The sequence below is a fragment of the Pipistrellus hanaki genome, assembly GCF_964339955.1.
Source record: "Pipistrellus hanaki genome assembly, chromosome: X".
NCBI classification, from domain to species: Eukaryota; Metazoa; Chordata; class Mammalia; order Chiroptera; family Vespertilionidae; genus Pipistrellus; species Pipistrellus hanaki.
In genome coordinates this window covers 50,299,275-50,318,533 of record NC_140524.1, presented here as the reverse complement: position 1 = coordinate 50,318,533, position 19,259 = coordinate 50,299,275, and the positions used below count along the sequence as shown (strand labels likewise).

At 36.3% G+C, this 19,259-nt stretch overlaps 1 protein-coding gene across 1 annotated transcript in view; it reads left to right on the top strand.

The window, feature by feature from the left end:
* Positions 1-19,259, top strand: part of IL1RAPL2 (interleukin 1 receptor accessory protein like 2) — a gene marked incomplete at its 3' end in the record, with an annotated part of 1,526,880 nt that overhangs the window by 842,026 nt on the left and 665,595 nt on the right. The window contains exon 7 of the mRNA XM_084870467.1: positions 1,907-2,060. Coding sequence (XP_084726593.1) covers positions 1,907-2,060 — 154 coding nt within the window. The remainder of the gene's footprint in view (positions 1-1,906; positions 2,061-19,259) is intronic.

Here is a 19,259-nt window from a genome sequence, read left to right as displayed (position 1 = left end):
TAACAATGTGTGTGGGTAGTTGTATTGGACAAAAGGCAAGCATATCTCCTAAATAATATAGCTATGAACTTCAGTGCTGGTTTTTTATATTTTGTGGTAAAAATCCCTGCTATCATAAAAGAAAAAAAAATTGTTACAGTAAAAGAAACAAACCAATAAACAGTAATAAATGGGTACTTGGTTCATGCTCTCCCAAATCATTTATACACATACACAAAGACACAGACATACACAGATACACATGCAGAGCTGCAGATAGAGTGTCAGTACTGATTCTATCTTTACATTAATTTTAAAAGCATGTGTGAGGAGGATGTGGGTGAGGCAAAGTAGAGAGGATATTTTTTCTAAATATTTTTATTGATGTCATAGAAGAAGGGAAAGGGAAAGAAAGGAATAGAAACATCAATGATGAGAAAGAATCATTGATTGGCTGCCCCTTACTAGGGATCGAGCCTGCAACCTGGGCATGTGCCCTTGACCAGAATTGAACCGGGACCCCTCAGTCCGCAGGCTGACACTCTATCCACTGATCCAAACCAGCTAAGGTGAGGGTATTTTTAATACGATAGACTGGACAGTAGAAATTGCTCTCAACAATTATTCACAAAATCTGCACAATCAATTTTTATTGTCTTAAATGAAATATTCAGAATGTATATGATAAAATATGTTGCTTGATTATTTAGCATTCTCTCACAGCCATCTCCTACACCTCCATAAATATTTTTACAGTTTTTAGTTACTATTTTAGTTGAATATTTGATATGAGTGGCAAACAAACTAGAATAATATCTAAAAAATAGACTGAGAAAATTCCCAAATGACAAAGCCACTTGATTGAATATACTTACATATTTAGCTATTACTATATCCTTGTCATTCCCTGAAAAGAGTTAAACATTTCTTTTTAGGGAAGTTCAATACCAGTAACAAGACTCCTTCATATTCCTATCAGGAGAGTAGAAGAATTTACTTTAAAACCAAATCTTGCACAACCATGGTGGCTCAGTGGTTGAGCATCAACCTATGAACCAGCAGGACATGGTTCAATGCCTGTTCAGGGCACATGGCCAGGTTGCAGGTTCTATACACAATATGTGGCATGTGGGAGTCAGTCAGCCAATCAATTACTCTGTCTCATCATTTCATCATTGATGTTCCTACCTCTCACTCCTTCTAATTTTCTCTCTGAAATATATATAGTATATATATATATATTTTCAAACGACCCCAAATCTTATAACCCCAAAAGTAGACAGATAATATATTCATTCTGTTACTAAAACAAACTGTCTTTATTTTACCTAGCTATGTTTCTAGTTAACTCATTAAGCCTGATTTTCTATATCTGTCCCTCTACCATTCAAATGTATTTCTTGACAATGGGGGTGGGGGGAGAATCTGGAATATTAATAGTAGTTTTTACTATATGAGGTAATTAATTAAACCACTGTAAACATAGCTAATATAAAAGCATATTGTAATTTTTCAGTAATGTGTAAGACTCTCTTGTAGTAGACTATGTTGCTAAATGAACACTATCCTCTAAGGAAACATCCCTATAAGATAGAAAGGAAAAAAAAGGCCATTATGATGACATTTAGTGTCTTTTGAGGTTCTGCTATATCATTTTTGAAATTGGGGAGCTTTATTCTTTTATATTTGAGCAAAATGAAATATTTTGCTCTTGGGATCAGACTTTTAAAATGACTCTTAGAGTGATAGTTGTGATATGTAAAATGGACTCATTATGATTTTTTCTGGTCACTGACTTCACTCTTTAGATACATATTTTGAAAACTAAAGAAACGAGTACAAAAAGTGAAAATATAAAATTGTCAATACTAAGATTTAGTTATGTGAATTTTTATTTTTCACTTACTTGAAATTGTTTTCTCTACAGGAATGCAAGCCAAAAATGTGGAGAAGCATAATAATACAGAAAGGAAATGCTCTTCTAATCCAAGAAGTTCAAGAAGAAGATGGAGGAAATTACACTTGTGAACTTAAATATGAAGGAAAACTTGTAAGACGAACAACTGAATTGAAAGTTACAGGTAGGAACTGGTTCTGCAAAATTATGGCAAGTGAGAATTAAATATAATTTGATATGGAAAGAAATTGGCATTTTTTACAAAGAACCAACTTGCTGTGAACTTAGAATTGGCTGTGAATCAAATAGTTGAGAAACTCACTATTAGAAAGTACTAATAACTTATACACAGAATATGAACAGTTTATCTACAGAACAAAGGCCCAATTGCTATCAATCCATTCTCTGCCTTTATGAAAGACTAGAGGTCCTGTGTACAAATTTGTGCATGGGTGTAGTCCCTTAGCCTGGATGGTGATCCTGGATGATTGGGGCCAATCAGGCAGGGCCAGCCAGCCGGGGGAAGGGACTGTGGGAGGTTAGCTGGCCACAGGAGGTTAGTTGTGGGAGGGGGAAGCTCCTGCATTGAGTGTCTGTTCCCTGGTGGTCAGTGTGCATCATAGCAGCTTGTCAATGGGTTGTTTGGTCAACTGGTCATAACTATCGCTTAGGAATATATATATTCTTAACTCTTCAAAATATCATTGATTGTTACTAAACACCTCTGAAAAGATATACTGTAACCACTCTAGAATGCTAACATAACCCATATGTAAAATTGCCTTGTGGGAAGGCTACCTCAGAATGAGGTTCTGGTGCACTTTTGGAATGAAATCTTAGACTATATCCCAAATAAAGCTCATACAAATTTGCTCATAAATGAGTGATGTTATTGTGAGATTTTTAAATGAAGCAACTCCAAAACAATGACATGCATGTGTATGTTTTAAATCAGAAGTAGAATTGAAGTGTATACTAGTAATTCTACACATAGGAGTGGAAGAGAGAAACTCTGGATATTTTTACCTGGTGGAGAATATTAGAAAGTATGTAATTTTCAAAGACATAGGACTGAACTTGATACCATAAATGTTATTCCTGACAAAGAATTTGATGAATCCTAAGAAAGTGTACAACAAAAAGTCCACCTATTGTTTTATTCAATCTTGATTAATTTCTTATTTCTTCTTATATGTTTTAAAAGTGTGTGTGTGTGTGTGTGTGTGTGTGTGTGTGTGTAAATACATACACATTAGTATTTTGGAAAATATGTGAGTAATGGTAAAATATTTTGTGTATTTCATAAGGTGTTAATTTGCTTCCTGAAAACTTTCATTGTAGCTGGATTACCATTTTAAAATTTCACCTGAACTCTACCTCCCAAAGGTTCTCCAACTGTAGTGTGCATCAGAATCATGTGGAAGATCCCAGGTTGTATGTATGCATCACTATGTTTATAGCAACACAATTTATAATTGCTAAGATCTGGAAACAGCCCAAGTGGCCATTAGTATTATAGATAAATGAATAAAAAGGCTGTGGTACATTTACACCATTTTCACTATGCAGCAGTAAAAAAGAAGGATTTCTTACACTTTGAGACAGCATGGAGGGACCTGGAGAGTATTATGCTAAGCAAATTAAGCCAGTCAGAGAAAGGGATGTATCACATTATCTCACTCATATGTGGAATCTAATTACCAAAATAAACTGATAAACAAAATAGGTCCAGAAACATAGAAGCAAAGAATATACTGTCTAATCTCAAAGGGAAGGTGGAGTGGGTGGGGGAAGAGATCAACCAAAGAATTTATATGCATATATGCAAAACAAATGGACATAGACAACAGGGTGGTGAAGGCCTGAGTCAGGGAGTGGAGCAAGCAAGAAAGGATGAATGGAGGGAAAAAAGGCAGTATGTGTAATACGTTCAATAATAAAGATTAATATCTATCTATCTATCATCTATCTATCTATCTATCTATCTATCTATCTATCTATCTATCTATCTAATGTTATAATAAAATAAGAACCGAGGTAGGATGAAGATAAGGTTCTTTTCCCCCTTAATTTAATTTTAATTAAAATATATTTAATTGTTGATAGTATTATAGAAGTATCCCATTCCCCACCCCTTTATACCCCTCCTCACAGTCTCTACCCCAACCCAGGTCTTCACTACCTTTTTGTCCATGTCCATGGACTACTCAGATAAGTATGTAAGTTCTTTGATTTATCTCTTCTAGTCCCCAACACCATATTGAGGTATATCAGTCTGTTCCATGCTTCTAAGCTTCAGGTCTTGTTTTGCTGATCAATTCATTTCGTTCACTAGATTCCACAAATAAGTGAGATCGTGTAATATTTGTCTTTCTGAGATTTGTTTATTTCACTTAGCATAATAGTCTCCAGGTTCAGCCATGCTGTCCCAAAGATTAACAGATACATTTTTTATAGCTGTATAGTTTTCCATTATGTAAATGTCCCACAGCTTTTTTAATTCATTCATATACTCATGAGCACTTGGGCTGTTTCCAAATATTAGCTATCGTAAATAACATTGCAATGAACATAGGGGTGCATATATTCTTTCTGATTGATGTTTTAGAGTTTTTAGAATATATTACTAGGATCACTGGGTAAAATGGAAGGTCCATTTTTAATTATTTAAGGAAACTCCATACTGCTTTGCATGTTAATGGCACAAATCTGCAGTGAACTAGTATTATATTTCTCTGAATTCTCTCCAGAAATTATTGTTTGTTGATTTTTTTTTAATGATAGCTATTCTAACAGGTGTGAGGTTATATCTCATTGTGGTTTTAATTTGAATATCTTTGATAATAGTGACTTTCAACATTTGTTCATATGTCTCTTGACCATTTGTATATCCTCTTTGGAGAAATATCTATTCATGTCATTTGTATATTTTTAATTGGATGGTTTCTATTCCTTTTGTTTACTTATATGAGTATTTTATATATTTTGACTATTAACACCTTATCAGATATATCATTATCAGATGTTTTCCCATACAATGAGTTTCCTTCTTATTTTGATGGTGGCTTCTTTAGCTGTGCAGAAGCTTTTTATTTTGATGTAGTCTCACTTATTTATTTTATCCTTTATTTCCTTTGCCCTAGAAAATGTATAGGTAAAAATTCTGCTACCTCAGATGTTTGAGATGTTACTGCCAATATATTCTTCTAAGATTTTTATGGTTTCATGCCTTGCATTTAAGTATTTTATCCATTATGAGTTCATTCTTGTGTAAGGTGTATGCTGGTGGTCTAGTTTCATCTTTTTTGCATGTGTCTATCCAATTTTCCCAGCACAATTTGTTGAAGGCACTGTCTTAACTCCATTGTTATGCTCTTGCCTCCTTTGTCAAATATTAATTGAGCAGAGTGGTTTGGGGCAATTTCTGGGTTCTCTATTTTATTGCACTGGTTTATATGTCTGTTCTTATGCCAGTACCAGGTAGTTTTGAGAACAGTGGCTTTATAATACAGCTTGATATATGATTTTGAGATCCCTCCTACATTGTTCTTCTTTTGAAGGATTGCTACAGCTATTTGAAGTCTTTTTTTAATTTCAAATAAATTTTTGTAGAGTTCATTCAGGTCTGTGGGATATGCCGTTGGTATTTTAATGGGGAGTGCATTGAATATATAGATTGCTTTGGATACTATGGGCATTTTAATGATGTTGATTCTATCAATCCATGAACACCATATGCTCTTCCATCTATTTATGTCTTCCTCTCTTTTTTCTTTTTTAAAATATATTTTATTGATTTTTTTACAGAGAGGAAGGGAGAGGGACAGAGAGCTAGAAACATTGATGAGAGAACCCCTTTCAGCAATTCATATAATTCTGGTTTGGTGTTGATGAACTCCTTTAGATTTTTTTTTATTAGTGAAGCTCTTTATCTGACTGATTCTGAGTGATAGCTTTGCTGGATAGATTATCTTTGGCTGTAGGTTCTTACTATTCATCACCTTGAATATTCAGAAGAGAAAGTAAATAAAGATAAAAATTATGAACAACAAATACGTAACTATCAACAAGTGAATCTAAAAACCAAGGAAATTAAAAAAAAATCTGATGAACAATATTAACTGTTGAATATAATAGAATCAGAGGTATGGAAGGGGAATGAACTGACGATTCTTGGGAAAAAGGGGAGAGGGGGATGTGGGAAGAGACTGAACATAAACTGTGCACCTATGGATGAGGACAATGGGGAGTGGAGAAAGAGCAGAGGGTGGGGTGGGAACCTGGTGGAGGAGAGCAATGGTGGGGGGGAAAGGAACATTTGTAATAATATGAACAATAAAAATTTATTTTTTAAAAAAAGAGAAAGAAACATTGATGAGAGAGAAACATCAATCAGCTGACTCCTTCACACCCCCACTGGGGATGTGCCCACAACCAAGGTATATGCTCTTGACCAGAATCAAACCTGGGACCCTTCAGTCCGCAGGCTGACACTCTATCCACTGAGCCAAACTGGTTTCGGCTATCTCTTTTTTCAATGTTCTGTAGTTTTCTGAGTAAAGGTCTTTTACCTCCTTAGTTAAGTTTATTCTTAGATATATTAGTTTTTTGGTGCGATGGTAAATGGGATTGTCTTCTTAGTCTCTCTATAAGTTCACTGTTGATATATATAATAGTAATGCCATATATTTCTGGGCATTAATTTTGTATCATGCTACATTGCCAAATTCATTTATTAAGTCTATCTAATAATTTTTTATAGAATCTTTAGGGTTTTCTATGTACACTATCATGTCATCTGTGAATAATGACAAATTTACTTCCTCTTCTCCAATTTAGATTCCCTTTATTTCTTCTTCTTGTCTGATTGCTGTGGCTAGCACTTCCAGTACTATGTTGAATAGTAGTAGTGAAAGCAGGCATCCCTGTCTTGTTCCTGTACTTAGTAGAAATGGTTTTAGTTTTTTGCCCATTGAGTATGATGTTGGCTGGAGATTTGTCACATAAGGCTTTTATTTTTATGTTGAGTTATGATCCCTCTATTTCCACTTTGCTGAGAATTTTTATCAGAAAACAGTATTGGATTTTGTCAAATGCCTTTTCTTTATCAATTGATATGATCATGTGATTTTTTTTTTGTCTCTCACTTTGTTTATGTGATGTATTACATTTATTGGTTTTGGGGATATTGTACCAGCCTTTCATTCCTGAAATAAATCCCACTTGGTCATGGTGTATGATTTTTCTAATGTAATGCTGGATCTGGTTTGCTAGAATTTTGTTGGGGATTTCAGCATCTATGTTCATGAGGGATATTGACCTATAATTCTCTTTCTTAGTGGAGTCTTTATCTGGTTTTGGCATTAGGGTAATGCTGGCTCCATAGAAAAAGTTTGTAAGTGTGCTTTCCTCTTGAATTTTTTTGGAATAGTCTGAGAAGGATTGGTTTTAATTCTTCTTTGAATGTTTGGTAAAACTCCCCTGTGAAGACATATTGCCCAGGACTTTGGTTTTTTGGAAGCTTCTTAATTACTGTTTCAATTTCATCAGTAGTTGTGGGCCTATTCAGTTTTTTTTTTAATCTTCCTGATTGAGTTTTGGAAGCTTGTATTTTATAGGAATGTGTCCATTTAATAGAAGTCCAGTTTGTTGGAGTGGAGTTGCTCATAGTATTTTTTATAATCCTTTGTATATCTGTGGGGTCAGTTGTTACATCACTTCTTTCATTTCTGATTTTGTTTATTTGGACCCTCTTTCTTTGTTTCTCGGTGAGCCTGGCTAGAGGTTAATCAGTCTTGTTTATCCTTTCAAAGAACCAACTCTTGGTTTCATTGATCTTTTGTACTGTTTTTTGTTTGTTTGTTTGTTTGTTTCTATATCATTTATTTCTGCTTTGATATTTTTTTTTAAAAATATATTTTATTGATTTTTTACAGAGAGGAGGAGAGAGGGATGGAGAGCTAGAAACATCGATGAGAGAGAAACATCGACCAGCTGCCTCCTGCACACACCCTACCAGGGATGTGCCCGCAACCAATATAGATGCCCTTGACCAGAATCGAACCTGGGACCTTTCAGTCCACAGACCAAAGCTCTACCACTGAGCCAAACTGGTTTCAGCTGCTCTGATCTTTATTATCTCCTTCTTTCTGCTTACTGTGGGCTTTTCTTGTTGCTCATTTTCTAGTTCTTTAAGTTCCAAGGTTAGATAATTTATTACAATTTTTTTTTCTCGTTTTTTGAGGTAGGTCTGTAGAGCTATGAACTTTCCTCTCAGGATTTCTTTCATTGTGTCCCATAGATTTTGGATTGTTGTGTTTTCATTGTCATTTCTTTCCAGGATGCTTTTAATTTCTTCTTTCATCTCTTTGGTAACCCAATCATTCTTTAAGAGCATGCTATTTAGCCTCCAAATGTTTGGTCTTTTCATTGTTTTTATTGCCAGATTCATTTTTAAGCCTAGCAGTTTCCGGGTGGAGTCTTCAAGGTTTTCTATGTACAATGGCATATCATCTGTGACTAATTATAGTATTACTCTTTCCTTTCCAATTTGAATACCTTTTATCTCTTCTTATCACCATGGCTAGGACTTCCAGTAATATATTGAATAAGAGTAGTGAAAATAGACCTCCTTGTCATGTTCCTGTTCTTAAGGGAATCATTTTAGTTTTTGCCCATTGAGTTTTATGTTGGCTGATTGTTTATCAAATATTGCCTTCATTATGTTGAGGTATGATCCCTATATTCCTACTTTACAGAGAGCTTTTATTAAAAAAGTGTGCCTGATTGTTTTTCTTTTTTATTGTTTAAAGTATTACAAATAATAATACACATGTCTCTTTTTTCCCCCAATTAACCTTCCTCCAGCCTCCCCTACTTCCAGGCATATGCCCTCAACCCCTCTCAGTTCCTTCATCCATTAGTTATGCTTGTATGCATGCATACAAGTCCTTCCATTGATCTCTTACCTTTCCCTGCCTCCAGCCCTCTCCAGCCTTCCCACTGTCATTTGGCAGTATGTTCAATGCTTCTCTGCCTCTCTATCTGTTTTTGTTCATCAGTTTATAATGTTCTTTATTATCCATAAATTAGTGAGATAATGTAGTATTTTTATTTCACTGACTGGCTTATTTAAATTAACATAATGCTCTCCAGTTCCACCCATGCTGTTGCAAATGGTAAGAATCCCTTCTTTGTTATAGCAGTATAGTATTCCATTGTGTAGATATACCAGAGTTTTCTAATCCACTCATCTGCTGATGGGCATTTAGGCTGTTTCCAAATCTTAGCTATTATAAATTGTGCTGCTATGAACATTGGGGTGTATATAGCCTTTCTGATTGGTGTTTCTGTTTTCTTGGGAGACATTCCTAGAAGAGTGCTGGATTTTGTTGAGTGCTTTTTCTGCATCAGTTTATATGTTTATGTGATTTTTATCTTTCATTTTTTATGTGATGTGTCACATTTATTGATTTATTAATATTGTACCAGCTTTGCATCCACAGAGTAAATCCCACTTGATCATGGTATATGATCTTTTTAATATATTGCTGGATATGATTTACTAATATTTTGCTGAGAATTTTAGAATCTGTTAATCTGGGATATTGACCTGTAATTTTCTTTCTTTGTAGTATCTTATCTGGTTTTCAAATTAGAATAATTCTGACTTTGTAAAAAGAGCTTAGAAGTATTCCTTCTTGTATTTTTTGGAATAGTTTGAGGATAAGTGTTGTTTAAATGTTTGAATAAATTATCCTATAAATTAATACATTCCAGGATTTTTGTTTGCTGGGAGTTTTTAAATTACTGTTTCAAGTTCATTAGTTATTTTTTGGCATTTTTAGGTTTTCTTATTTTTCCTGATTGAGTTTTAGAAGACGGTGTGTTTTGAAGATTTTGTCCATTTCATGTTGGTTGTCCAGTTTGTTGGCATATAGTTATTTATAGTATTTGTTTATAATCCTTTGCATTTTTGTGGTATCTGTTGTTATATCACCTCTTTTATTTTTTATTTTCTATATTTTAGTCCTCTCTCTCTGATTCTTGATGAGTCTGGCTACTGGATTGTCAATTTTATTTATATTTTCAAAGAATCAGCTCTTGGATTCATTGATCTTTTGTACTATTCTTTTTAGTTTCTATGTCATTTATTTCTTCTCTGATCTTTAATGTTTCCTTCCTTCTGCTTCCTTTCTTGCTGTTCTATTTATGATTCATTTAGGTGTAGGGTTAGGTAGTTTATTATTGCTTTTTCTTGTTTCTTGAGGTAGGTCTGTAATGCTATGAAATTCCCTCTCAGGACTGCTTTCAACTGTGTCCCATAGATTTGGGGTGGTCATGTGTTCATTTTCATTTGTTTCCAGTAATTTTGTTTATATCTTGATCTGATTGGTCACACATTCATTGTTTAATGACCTGTTATTTGGACTTCATATGTTTGAGTATTTTTTTTTATTTTTTAATTGTAGTTGATTTCTAACTTTATGCCATTGTGATTATATAAATTTTCTTGAATTCGTTTAGACTTGTTTTGTGTTGTAATATGCTGTCTATCTATGAGAATGTTACATGTGAACTTGAGGAAGAATGTATATTATGTTGCTTTGTGGTGAAATGTTCTGTAAATATCAGATCCATCTTATCTAGTATGTCATTTAAGGCCTCTGATCCTTGTTGATTTTTTTTTTGTCTGGAAGATCTATCCAGTGATGTCACTGGGTTGTTAAAGTCCCCTATTGTGACTGTATTGCTTCCAATCTTTCCCTTAAAGTCCATCAGAAAGTTTTTTAAATATATTTGAGTGTTGCTAGATTAGGTGTTTATATGTTTACAAGGGTTATATTTATTTATTGAATCATTCCCTTTACTGTTATGTAGTTGTCTTCTTTGTCTCTTATTATAGCTTTTTTAAAAGTATATTTTATAAGATATGAATATTGCTTACCCAGATTTTTTTTCCCTTTCTGGTTGCTTAGATTCTCCCGCCTCCACCCCTGGCCCAAATCTGAGTGTATCTTTTGCTCTGAGGTGGGTCTCTTATAGACAGCACATATACGGGTCATGTTTTTGTATTCATTTAGTCACCCTATGTCTTTTGACTAGTGCATTTAAGCCATTTACATTTAAAAATATAATTGATGGGTACTTATTACCATTTTTATTTTTTATGCCTATGTTGTGCTCTCTCTCTCTCTCTCTTCTCTCCTTTTTTCTTAAGGTGTTCACTTTAACATTTATTGCATTTCAGGTTTAGTGGGAATGTATTCCTTTAACCTCTTTTTTTTATTTCTTTTTATTTATTTATTTATTTTTTAGTCTGGGAAGCTTTTTATTTCACCTTCAATTTTAAATAATACCCATGCTGCATATAGTAATCTTGGATACAGGCCCTTGATTTTCATTAATTTGAATACTTCATGCCACTCTCTTCTGCCCTGAAGTGTTTCTATTGAGAAATCAGCTGACATTCTAATGTGAACTCATTTGTAAGTTATTTTCTGTCTCTCTCTTCTGCCATTAATATTCCTTCTTTAACTTTAACATTTGCCTTTTTATTTTATTTTTTAAAAATATATTTTATTGATTTTTTACAGAAAGGAGGAGAGAGGGATAGAAAGCTAGAAACGTCGATGAGAGAGAAACATCGACCAGCTGCCTCTTGCACACCCCCTACCGGGGATGTGCCCACAACCAAGGTACATGCCCTTGACCTGAATCGAACCTGGGACCTTTCAGTCTGCAGACCGACGCTCTACCACTGAGCCAAACCGGTTTCGGCAACATTTGCCCTTTTAATTATGATATGTATAAGTATGAGTCTCTTTGAATTCATATTGATTAGGACTCCTATGCCTCCTGAATTTGTGTGACATTTTCTTTCACCAGGTTTGAGAAATTTTTATTATTTATTTAAACAGATTCTCTGTTCCTTGCTCACCTTTTTCTTTTTCTGGTATTCCTATAATGTGGATGTTGTTATATTTCATGTTATTCCAGAGCTCCCTTATACTATCTTTCTGTTTTTAAATTATTTTTTTTCTATTCGATGCTTTAATTTGGTATTTATTTGTACTTTGACTTCCAAATTGCTGATTCAATCCTCTGTTTCATTCAATCTACTTTTAATATCTTCCAGTGTGTTCTATATATCAGATATGATATTCTGGTTTCTATTTATTTTTCATGCTGCTATAGTTCCCACATATTTTCTTATAATTTGCACTAAGCTTCTTAAGCAACTTTATAACTATTACTTTGAACACTATGTCTGATGGGTTTCTTGATTCCATTTCATTTATTTCTTTTTCTGGAGACTCCTTTGTTTTATTTGGGGGTTGTTACTTTGTCTCCCCATTTTAGCTGTCTCTCTGTATTTTCTCCTATGCATTAGATATAGCTGTTGTGCCTCTCAGTCTTATGTGATGACCTTAAATACAAAATGTCTTGAGGGGTCCAGTGGTGCAATCTCTTTGATTTCCTGAGCTGGATGCTCTAAGAATGCCCCTTGTGTGTGTTCTATGGGATCTCCTATTATAATTCAGATTTTATTGCTAATGTGATGCTTATGGGAGTGGTTTACCCTCCAACTTGTTGACAGTGAGGCTCAACACCCATATCATTGTGCCAGATGTTGTATACATGCTTAGAGAGCAAAATCAAACCCAACAGGACCCAACCAAAAGCATCATGAAAACCAGGCTACTCAAAATAACAACAGGAAAGACTAAGAATGAAAAAGAACAGAAATCAAAACAACGACAAAATAAAAATAATATTAAAAGATATACAACCAAAAACTTAGAGGTGTTATAGATAAAAAGGAAGAAACAAGAAGAAAAAATAGCTATATGGAAGAAAGGAGGAAGCTAAAAAGAACCAATATACAAAGAAAAAATTAAACAGAATATAAATGAAATAACAATAATAAATTTAAAACATAGTAATAATGGATATATTACCATATAGATAGGAAAAGTAAAATGGAAAATGAGAAAAATAAAATAAGGGAATGGTTCAATAAATAAGATTCTCATCTTATTAACTATAAGATGAGACAATAAGAAAGGGAATCAAAGGAAAGAGAGAAATTAGACATCTGTGAGGGAAAAAAGAGAAGAAAAAAAAGGGGGGCAAACAAACAACCACAAAAAACCACTCTCCCCCCCCCACACACACACACATACACACACACACTCACTCACTCACACACTTAAAATCCTGTGGGTCCACTATTTGTGGAGCTCGTTGGATTTTGTTCTGATGTTGTTGAGTCTTGTCACTTGGTGTGTCTATTCTGGGCCTCCTAGGAAGTTTCTCTTGTGCAAGCCAATATGAGTCACTGTTCCATTCTGTCCCTGGTCAACCTGATTGTGTTCTGATAGGTTGAAGGCACTAGTAGTACATTGGGAAGGGACTCCTTAGCTCATAGGCTGGGTCTACCTTCAGTTTCATGCTTTGATTGTCCCTGTTCTGAGCTATTCCTCCTTCCCCCATGGAGCTGGGCTTGTTTGTTCCCCCCACCACTCCCCGCCCCCCGCCACCTTTTTTTTTTCTTCTCTTTTTTACCACAGATCTTCCTTCCCCCATGAGATAAGACAAGGATATTCTGGTCTTGGCTGGGATGATTTGATCAGACTCATGTTGGGATTGGTGCCAGTAGCTTGTAGGAGGGTGAGGGTAGGCCCCTTCTCTCCTTCTAATGTCTCAGCTCTGCCTGGTTTGCTGGTACCTCCTCTCTGCCACCTGTAGGGGAACATATTTCCTGCTCCAGGCTGTTCCCCCTTGCCTCAGGTTGCTGCACGTCCAATCAGAAGCAGCTGCCTTGCTGGTGGTAAAGAGTGCACCTCCTCTGCATTCCAGGTGGGCAGAGCTGATCTTCCTTCCTGGATGCATTATATGGCCCCCTTTCTGCTCACCAGTACTAGTTCCTCCAAGAAATAGCGGATCTTCCAGATTCAATGTTGGGTGTATCTTCCAGACTCCTCCAGTGTAGGCTGTCCCTGAGCTCCACTGCATGGCCTTTCCAACTGATCAGGAAGAGCTCCCAAGGCTGCATTATGGAAAGGTACTAGTGCTATTCTATCCAGGGACTTCAGCCCCATGCTTACACTGCTGTCCCCACTCCACAGTCTCCACAGCCAGTGCCCTTTGGGCCATCTCTCTCAGTCCCAGGCCCTCCCATCTCACCCACAGATCTACAGCCTCTTCAGTCTCCTCAGGTCCTCAGTTTTAGTAGGTCCAAGACAGAAGAAGCTACATCCACCTCCTGATTTTCAGCACAATTCCTTCCCCTAGCCATGGTGGTGGAGCTACATATCTTGCCTGTAGAAAGGCTCTGACAACCCAGTGGCCATGGCAGTGGGTGAGTACACAGAAGGGGTGAGAGTCCTGTCAGGTCAGTGGTGGTTGCTATGGATGTGCAGGGTCAGCATGGGTATATGCCAGGTATGCAGAAGTTCTACCAGTGTCCACTACAGGAGAGTGAGGTCTGGGTTGTGACCTTAGTGGGCATGCAGGGTCTGGGGTGGGGTGCACATGGGTTTGGGCCCAGATCCGTGGTGAGTACAGATAGTGGTGAATCTTGGTACCTAGATTTGCTTCTCCTTATAGCCTCTTCCCAAGGAGGACCTTTGGAAACTCATCAAGATGGCAGTCACCAAGCTGAAGATGCACCCAAGGAGTAGCTGTGTTGGTAGCAGCAGCTCCTTGTGACACTAGTGCTTAGGGTCATGCTGGTGTCCTCTGCAGGCACATGGGATCCTATATGTGTCAGCTACAGGTGTGCAGGGCTGAATTCGTGTCCTATGCAGGCATGTGGTTTCCTGCAGGTGTCAGTGCATATGCTTAGGATCCTGCCAGTGTCTGCTTAGAGGTGTGGTCCTGAAGATGTCCATTGTTGGTGTGGGTTCTAGATTGTGTCCTTGGGGCCCACACATGCACACAGCATATGGAGTCAATGTTGGAGTGCATGTGGGTTTGGGCCTTGGCTTCAGCTAATTCAACTTCTGGTGAGGCTAAGTGCCTACCTGCTGTCACTCCCTGCAGCCTCCACCAAGACTTTGTAAACCCTTCAAGATGGCATGGTCTCAGAGACACAGGAATGGCTGTGGCAGTAGCAGGGGCTTCTTGGCCAGGAAAGTCCTAACTTTCCACCCCCAAGACTCCTGCATAATCAGACTGCTTTAAACACACACACACACACACACACACACACACACACACACACTCGCGCGCGAGCATGTACACGCACATATGCATGTCTGCCCCCTCTGTCACTCGCACTCTCACTCATTCCATCCTGCCTGCTGCCATGTTGGGGATAAGGTTCTTTAGATACAGATTCTCAGATCTCTCACTCAGATTCTAATTCAGTGCATCAACTTGGAATTTGCCTTTTTATCCAGGTGATTCTGTTGCATGCCTTCCAAGGATCATGCTTTGAGAAAGACTAGCTGAAAAAATGTTGCTCAATAAGTGAAAGTAATATATTTAATTCCCTTGTGCATCTGTTAGTCCAAACACACACACACACACACACACACACTCTCTCTCTCTCTCTCTTGAAAACTAATTTTCATAGATTCCAAATTATTTCATCCAAGTTCCTAAGAGCTGTTATGAAAATTCAGATTCTTAGTCACCAAGGGAAACCTGTTAATAGAGTGTGTATAAAGCAACATTAATACTGAAATAACCATGTGTTCATTTATCATATAAATAAAGAATAACTGAATATGTATTATATGTTAAAAACTAATGTAAAATTATCTTGGCCCAAGCTTGTTTGGCTCAGTGGATAGAGCATCGGCCTGTGGATAAAGGCCCCTGGGATAGATTCCGGTCAAGGGCACATGCCAGGGTTTCGGGCTCAAGCCCCAATAGGGAGTCATGCATTAGGCAGCCAATCAATGATTCTCTCTCATCATTGATGTTTCTATCTCTTTCTTTCCCTCTCCTTTCTTATCTAAAATCAATAAAAATATTTTAAATAAATAAATAAATAAAATTATCTTGGATCAATGATATAAGACAACAACTTTATATATTTATCTCAACACTTTTCCTTTAGTTCCACACAGAGTATTAAAAAATACAGCTCAAATAAGTCTGATCCTCTTACCTTAAAACAAGGAGGTCTGGAATTCCAAGAAAAACTCAATTGCAAAGGGAGGAACTGGTAGGGAACAGTGGGCCCCTGCTAGTACCTAGTAAGGGCCTGCAGAATGGCTCTGAGTGAGCTTCTTTGGAATCCTGTCACACTATGCCAAACCAATGATATAAAGAAACCTCCAAATTTTTAAGAATTTTTTTTGAAAATTTATCTTCCCATTTTATTTAGTAATGATTGGAAAAATGAGTCAATTGGATAACTCAAAGTTTTACAAAATTATCCTGAAAAGCTTTTTTATTTCTTTGTTGATTAAGGTATTAGATATGTGCCCTTATCCCCAGTTGCTCCCCCTGCCCCCCACCAGTCATGCCCTCACCCCCTGGTGTCTGTGTCCATTAATTAGGCGTATATGCATGCATATAAGTCCATTGATTGATCTCTCCCACTTACACCCACTCTCCCCTGCCATTCCTCTGAGGTTTGATGGTCTTAAGGATGTTTCTCTGTCTCTGGATCTGTTTTTGTTCATCATTTTATGTTGTTCATTATATTCCACAAATGAGTAAGATCATGATATTTATCTTTATCTGACTTATTTCATTTACCATAATGCTCTCCAGTTCCATCTATGCTGCTGCAAATGATAGGAGTTCCTTCCTTTTTATAGTAACATAGTATTCCATTGTGTAAATGTACCACGGTTTTCAAATCCACTCATCTGCTGATGGGCATTAAGGCTGTTTACAAATTTTAGGTATGGTAAATTGTGCTGCTATGAACATAGGGGTGCATATATACACTCTGATTGGTGTTTCTAGTTTCTTGGGATATATTCCTAGAAGTGGAATTACTGGGTAAAATGGGAGTTTCATTTTTTGTTTTTTGAGGAAACTCCATACTATTCTCCACAGTGGCTGCACCAGTCTGCATTCCCACAAGCAATGAAGGAGGGTTATTTTCTTTTTATTTTTTTAATAGGACAAAAGACCTTTATTTTGTGCCAATTAGTCCACATCAAATATATGTAGGTTAGGTGCCAAACTCTATAAGTTTACCTAAACTTAGAGAAGAAAATGAGCAAAGCTGTCAAGGAGGGTTACTTCCCCCCCCCCCCCCACATCCTAACCATCATTTCTCATTTGTTGATTTGTTGATGAGAGCCCTTCTTACAGGTGTGGGATGGTACCTCATTGTCATTTTGATTTGCATCTCAGATGATTAGTGACTGAACCTGTTTTCATATGTCTCTTGTCCTTCCTTATGTCCTCTTTCAAAAAGTACCTACTTAGGTCCATTGCCCTTTTTTTTTTTTTAATTGAATTGTTTATCTTCCTTTTGTTAAGTTCTATGAGATCCCTGTAAATTTTGGAGATTATAACCTTATGGGAGATAACATTGTCAAATATGTTCTCCCATGCAGTGAGCTTTCTTGTTGCTTGGTTGATAATTGTTTTTGCTGTGCAGAAGATTTTTATTTTGATGTAGTCCCATTTGTTTATTTTATTTTTAATTTCCATTTCCCTGGAAGCTGTATCCATCAAGAAATTGCTTTGGCAATTTGTCTGAGATTTCCCTGTCTATGGATTTCTCTAGTATTTTTATGGCTTCCTATCTTATGTTTATGTCCTTTATTCATTTTGAGTTTATTTTTGTGTATGGTATAAGGTGGTAGTCTAGTTTCAACTTTTTGCATGTATCTGTCCAATTTTCCCAACACCATTTGTTGAAGAGACTGTCTTGACTCCATTGTATGCTCTTGCCTTCTTTGTCAAATATTAATTGAGCATAGTAGTTTGGGTCGATATCTGGGTTCTCTATTCTATTCCATTGGTTTATATGTCTGTTCTTGTGCCAGTACCAGGCAGTTTTGAGAACAATGGCTTTGTAATAGAGGTTAATATCTGATATTGAGATCCCTCTTACTTTGATCTTCTTTCTCAGAATTGCTATGGCTATTTGGGGTCTTTTTTATTCTAGCTAAATTTTTGGAGAGTTCTTTCTAGATCTGTGAAATATGCCGTTGGTATTTTAATGGGAAGTGCATTGAATATATAGATTGCTTTGGATAATATGGACATTTAAATGATGTAGATTCTACCAATTCATGAACATGGTATGTTCTTCTACTTGCTTATGTATTCCTCTAACTTTATTTTTCTGTGTTCCATAGCTTTCTGCATTTAGGTTTTTAGCCTCCTTTTTTTAAAAAAAATGTTTAAAGTATTACACATAGTAGTAAATGCATCTTCTTTTTTTTTACACATTCAACTTTCCCTAGCTTCCCCTACACTCATCCCACCCCTCACTCCCCAGTGTCTTGTGTCAATTGGTTGTGCTTATATGCATGCATTCAAGTCCTTCAGTTGATGTTTATCCCCCTCCCCAACATTCCAAAGCCTTCCCGCTGTAATTTGACAGTCTGTTTGATCCCTCACTGACTCTATATCTATCTTTTTATTCATCAGGTTATATGTTCTTTATTTTCCATAAATGAGTGAGATCATGTGGCATTTTTCTTTCATTCCTAGTTTATTTCACTTAGCATAATGCTCTCCACTTTTATCCATGCTGCTGCAAATTCCTTCTTTTTACAGCAGCATAATATTCCATTGTGTAGATGTACCATAGTTTTCTAATTCACTCATCTGCTTATGGGCATTTAGGCTGTTTCCAAATTCTAGCTATTATAAACTATGCTACTATGAACATAGGGGTGCATATATCCTTTCTGATTGGTGTTTCTAGTCTCTTAGGATATATTCCTAGAAGTGGGATTACTGTGTCAATTGGGAGTTCAATTTTTACTTTATTGAGGAAACTTCATACTGTTCTCCACAGTGGTTGCACCAGTCTGCATTCCCACCAGCAGTGCATGAGGGTTCCTTTTTCTCAGCATCCTCATCAGCACTTCTCATTTGTTGATTTGTTGATGATAGCCATTCTGACAAGTGTGAGATGGCACCTCATTGTCGTTTTGATTTGCATCTCTTGGATAATTGATGACTTTGAACATCTTGTCATATGTCTCTTGGCCTTCCTTCTGTCTTCTTTAGAAAAATATCTATTTAGGTCCATTGCTCATTTTTTTTATTGGATCGTTTATCTTCTTTTTATTAAATTGTATCAGTTTCATATAAATGTTGGAGTTTAATCTTTGCATTGATAACATTTGTAAATATGTTCTCCCATACAGTGGGTTTTCTTGTTGTTTTATTGATAGTTTCTTTGGTTGTGCAAAAGCTTTTTATTTTTATGTAGTGCCATTTGTTT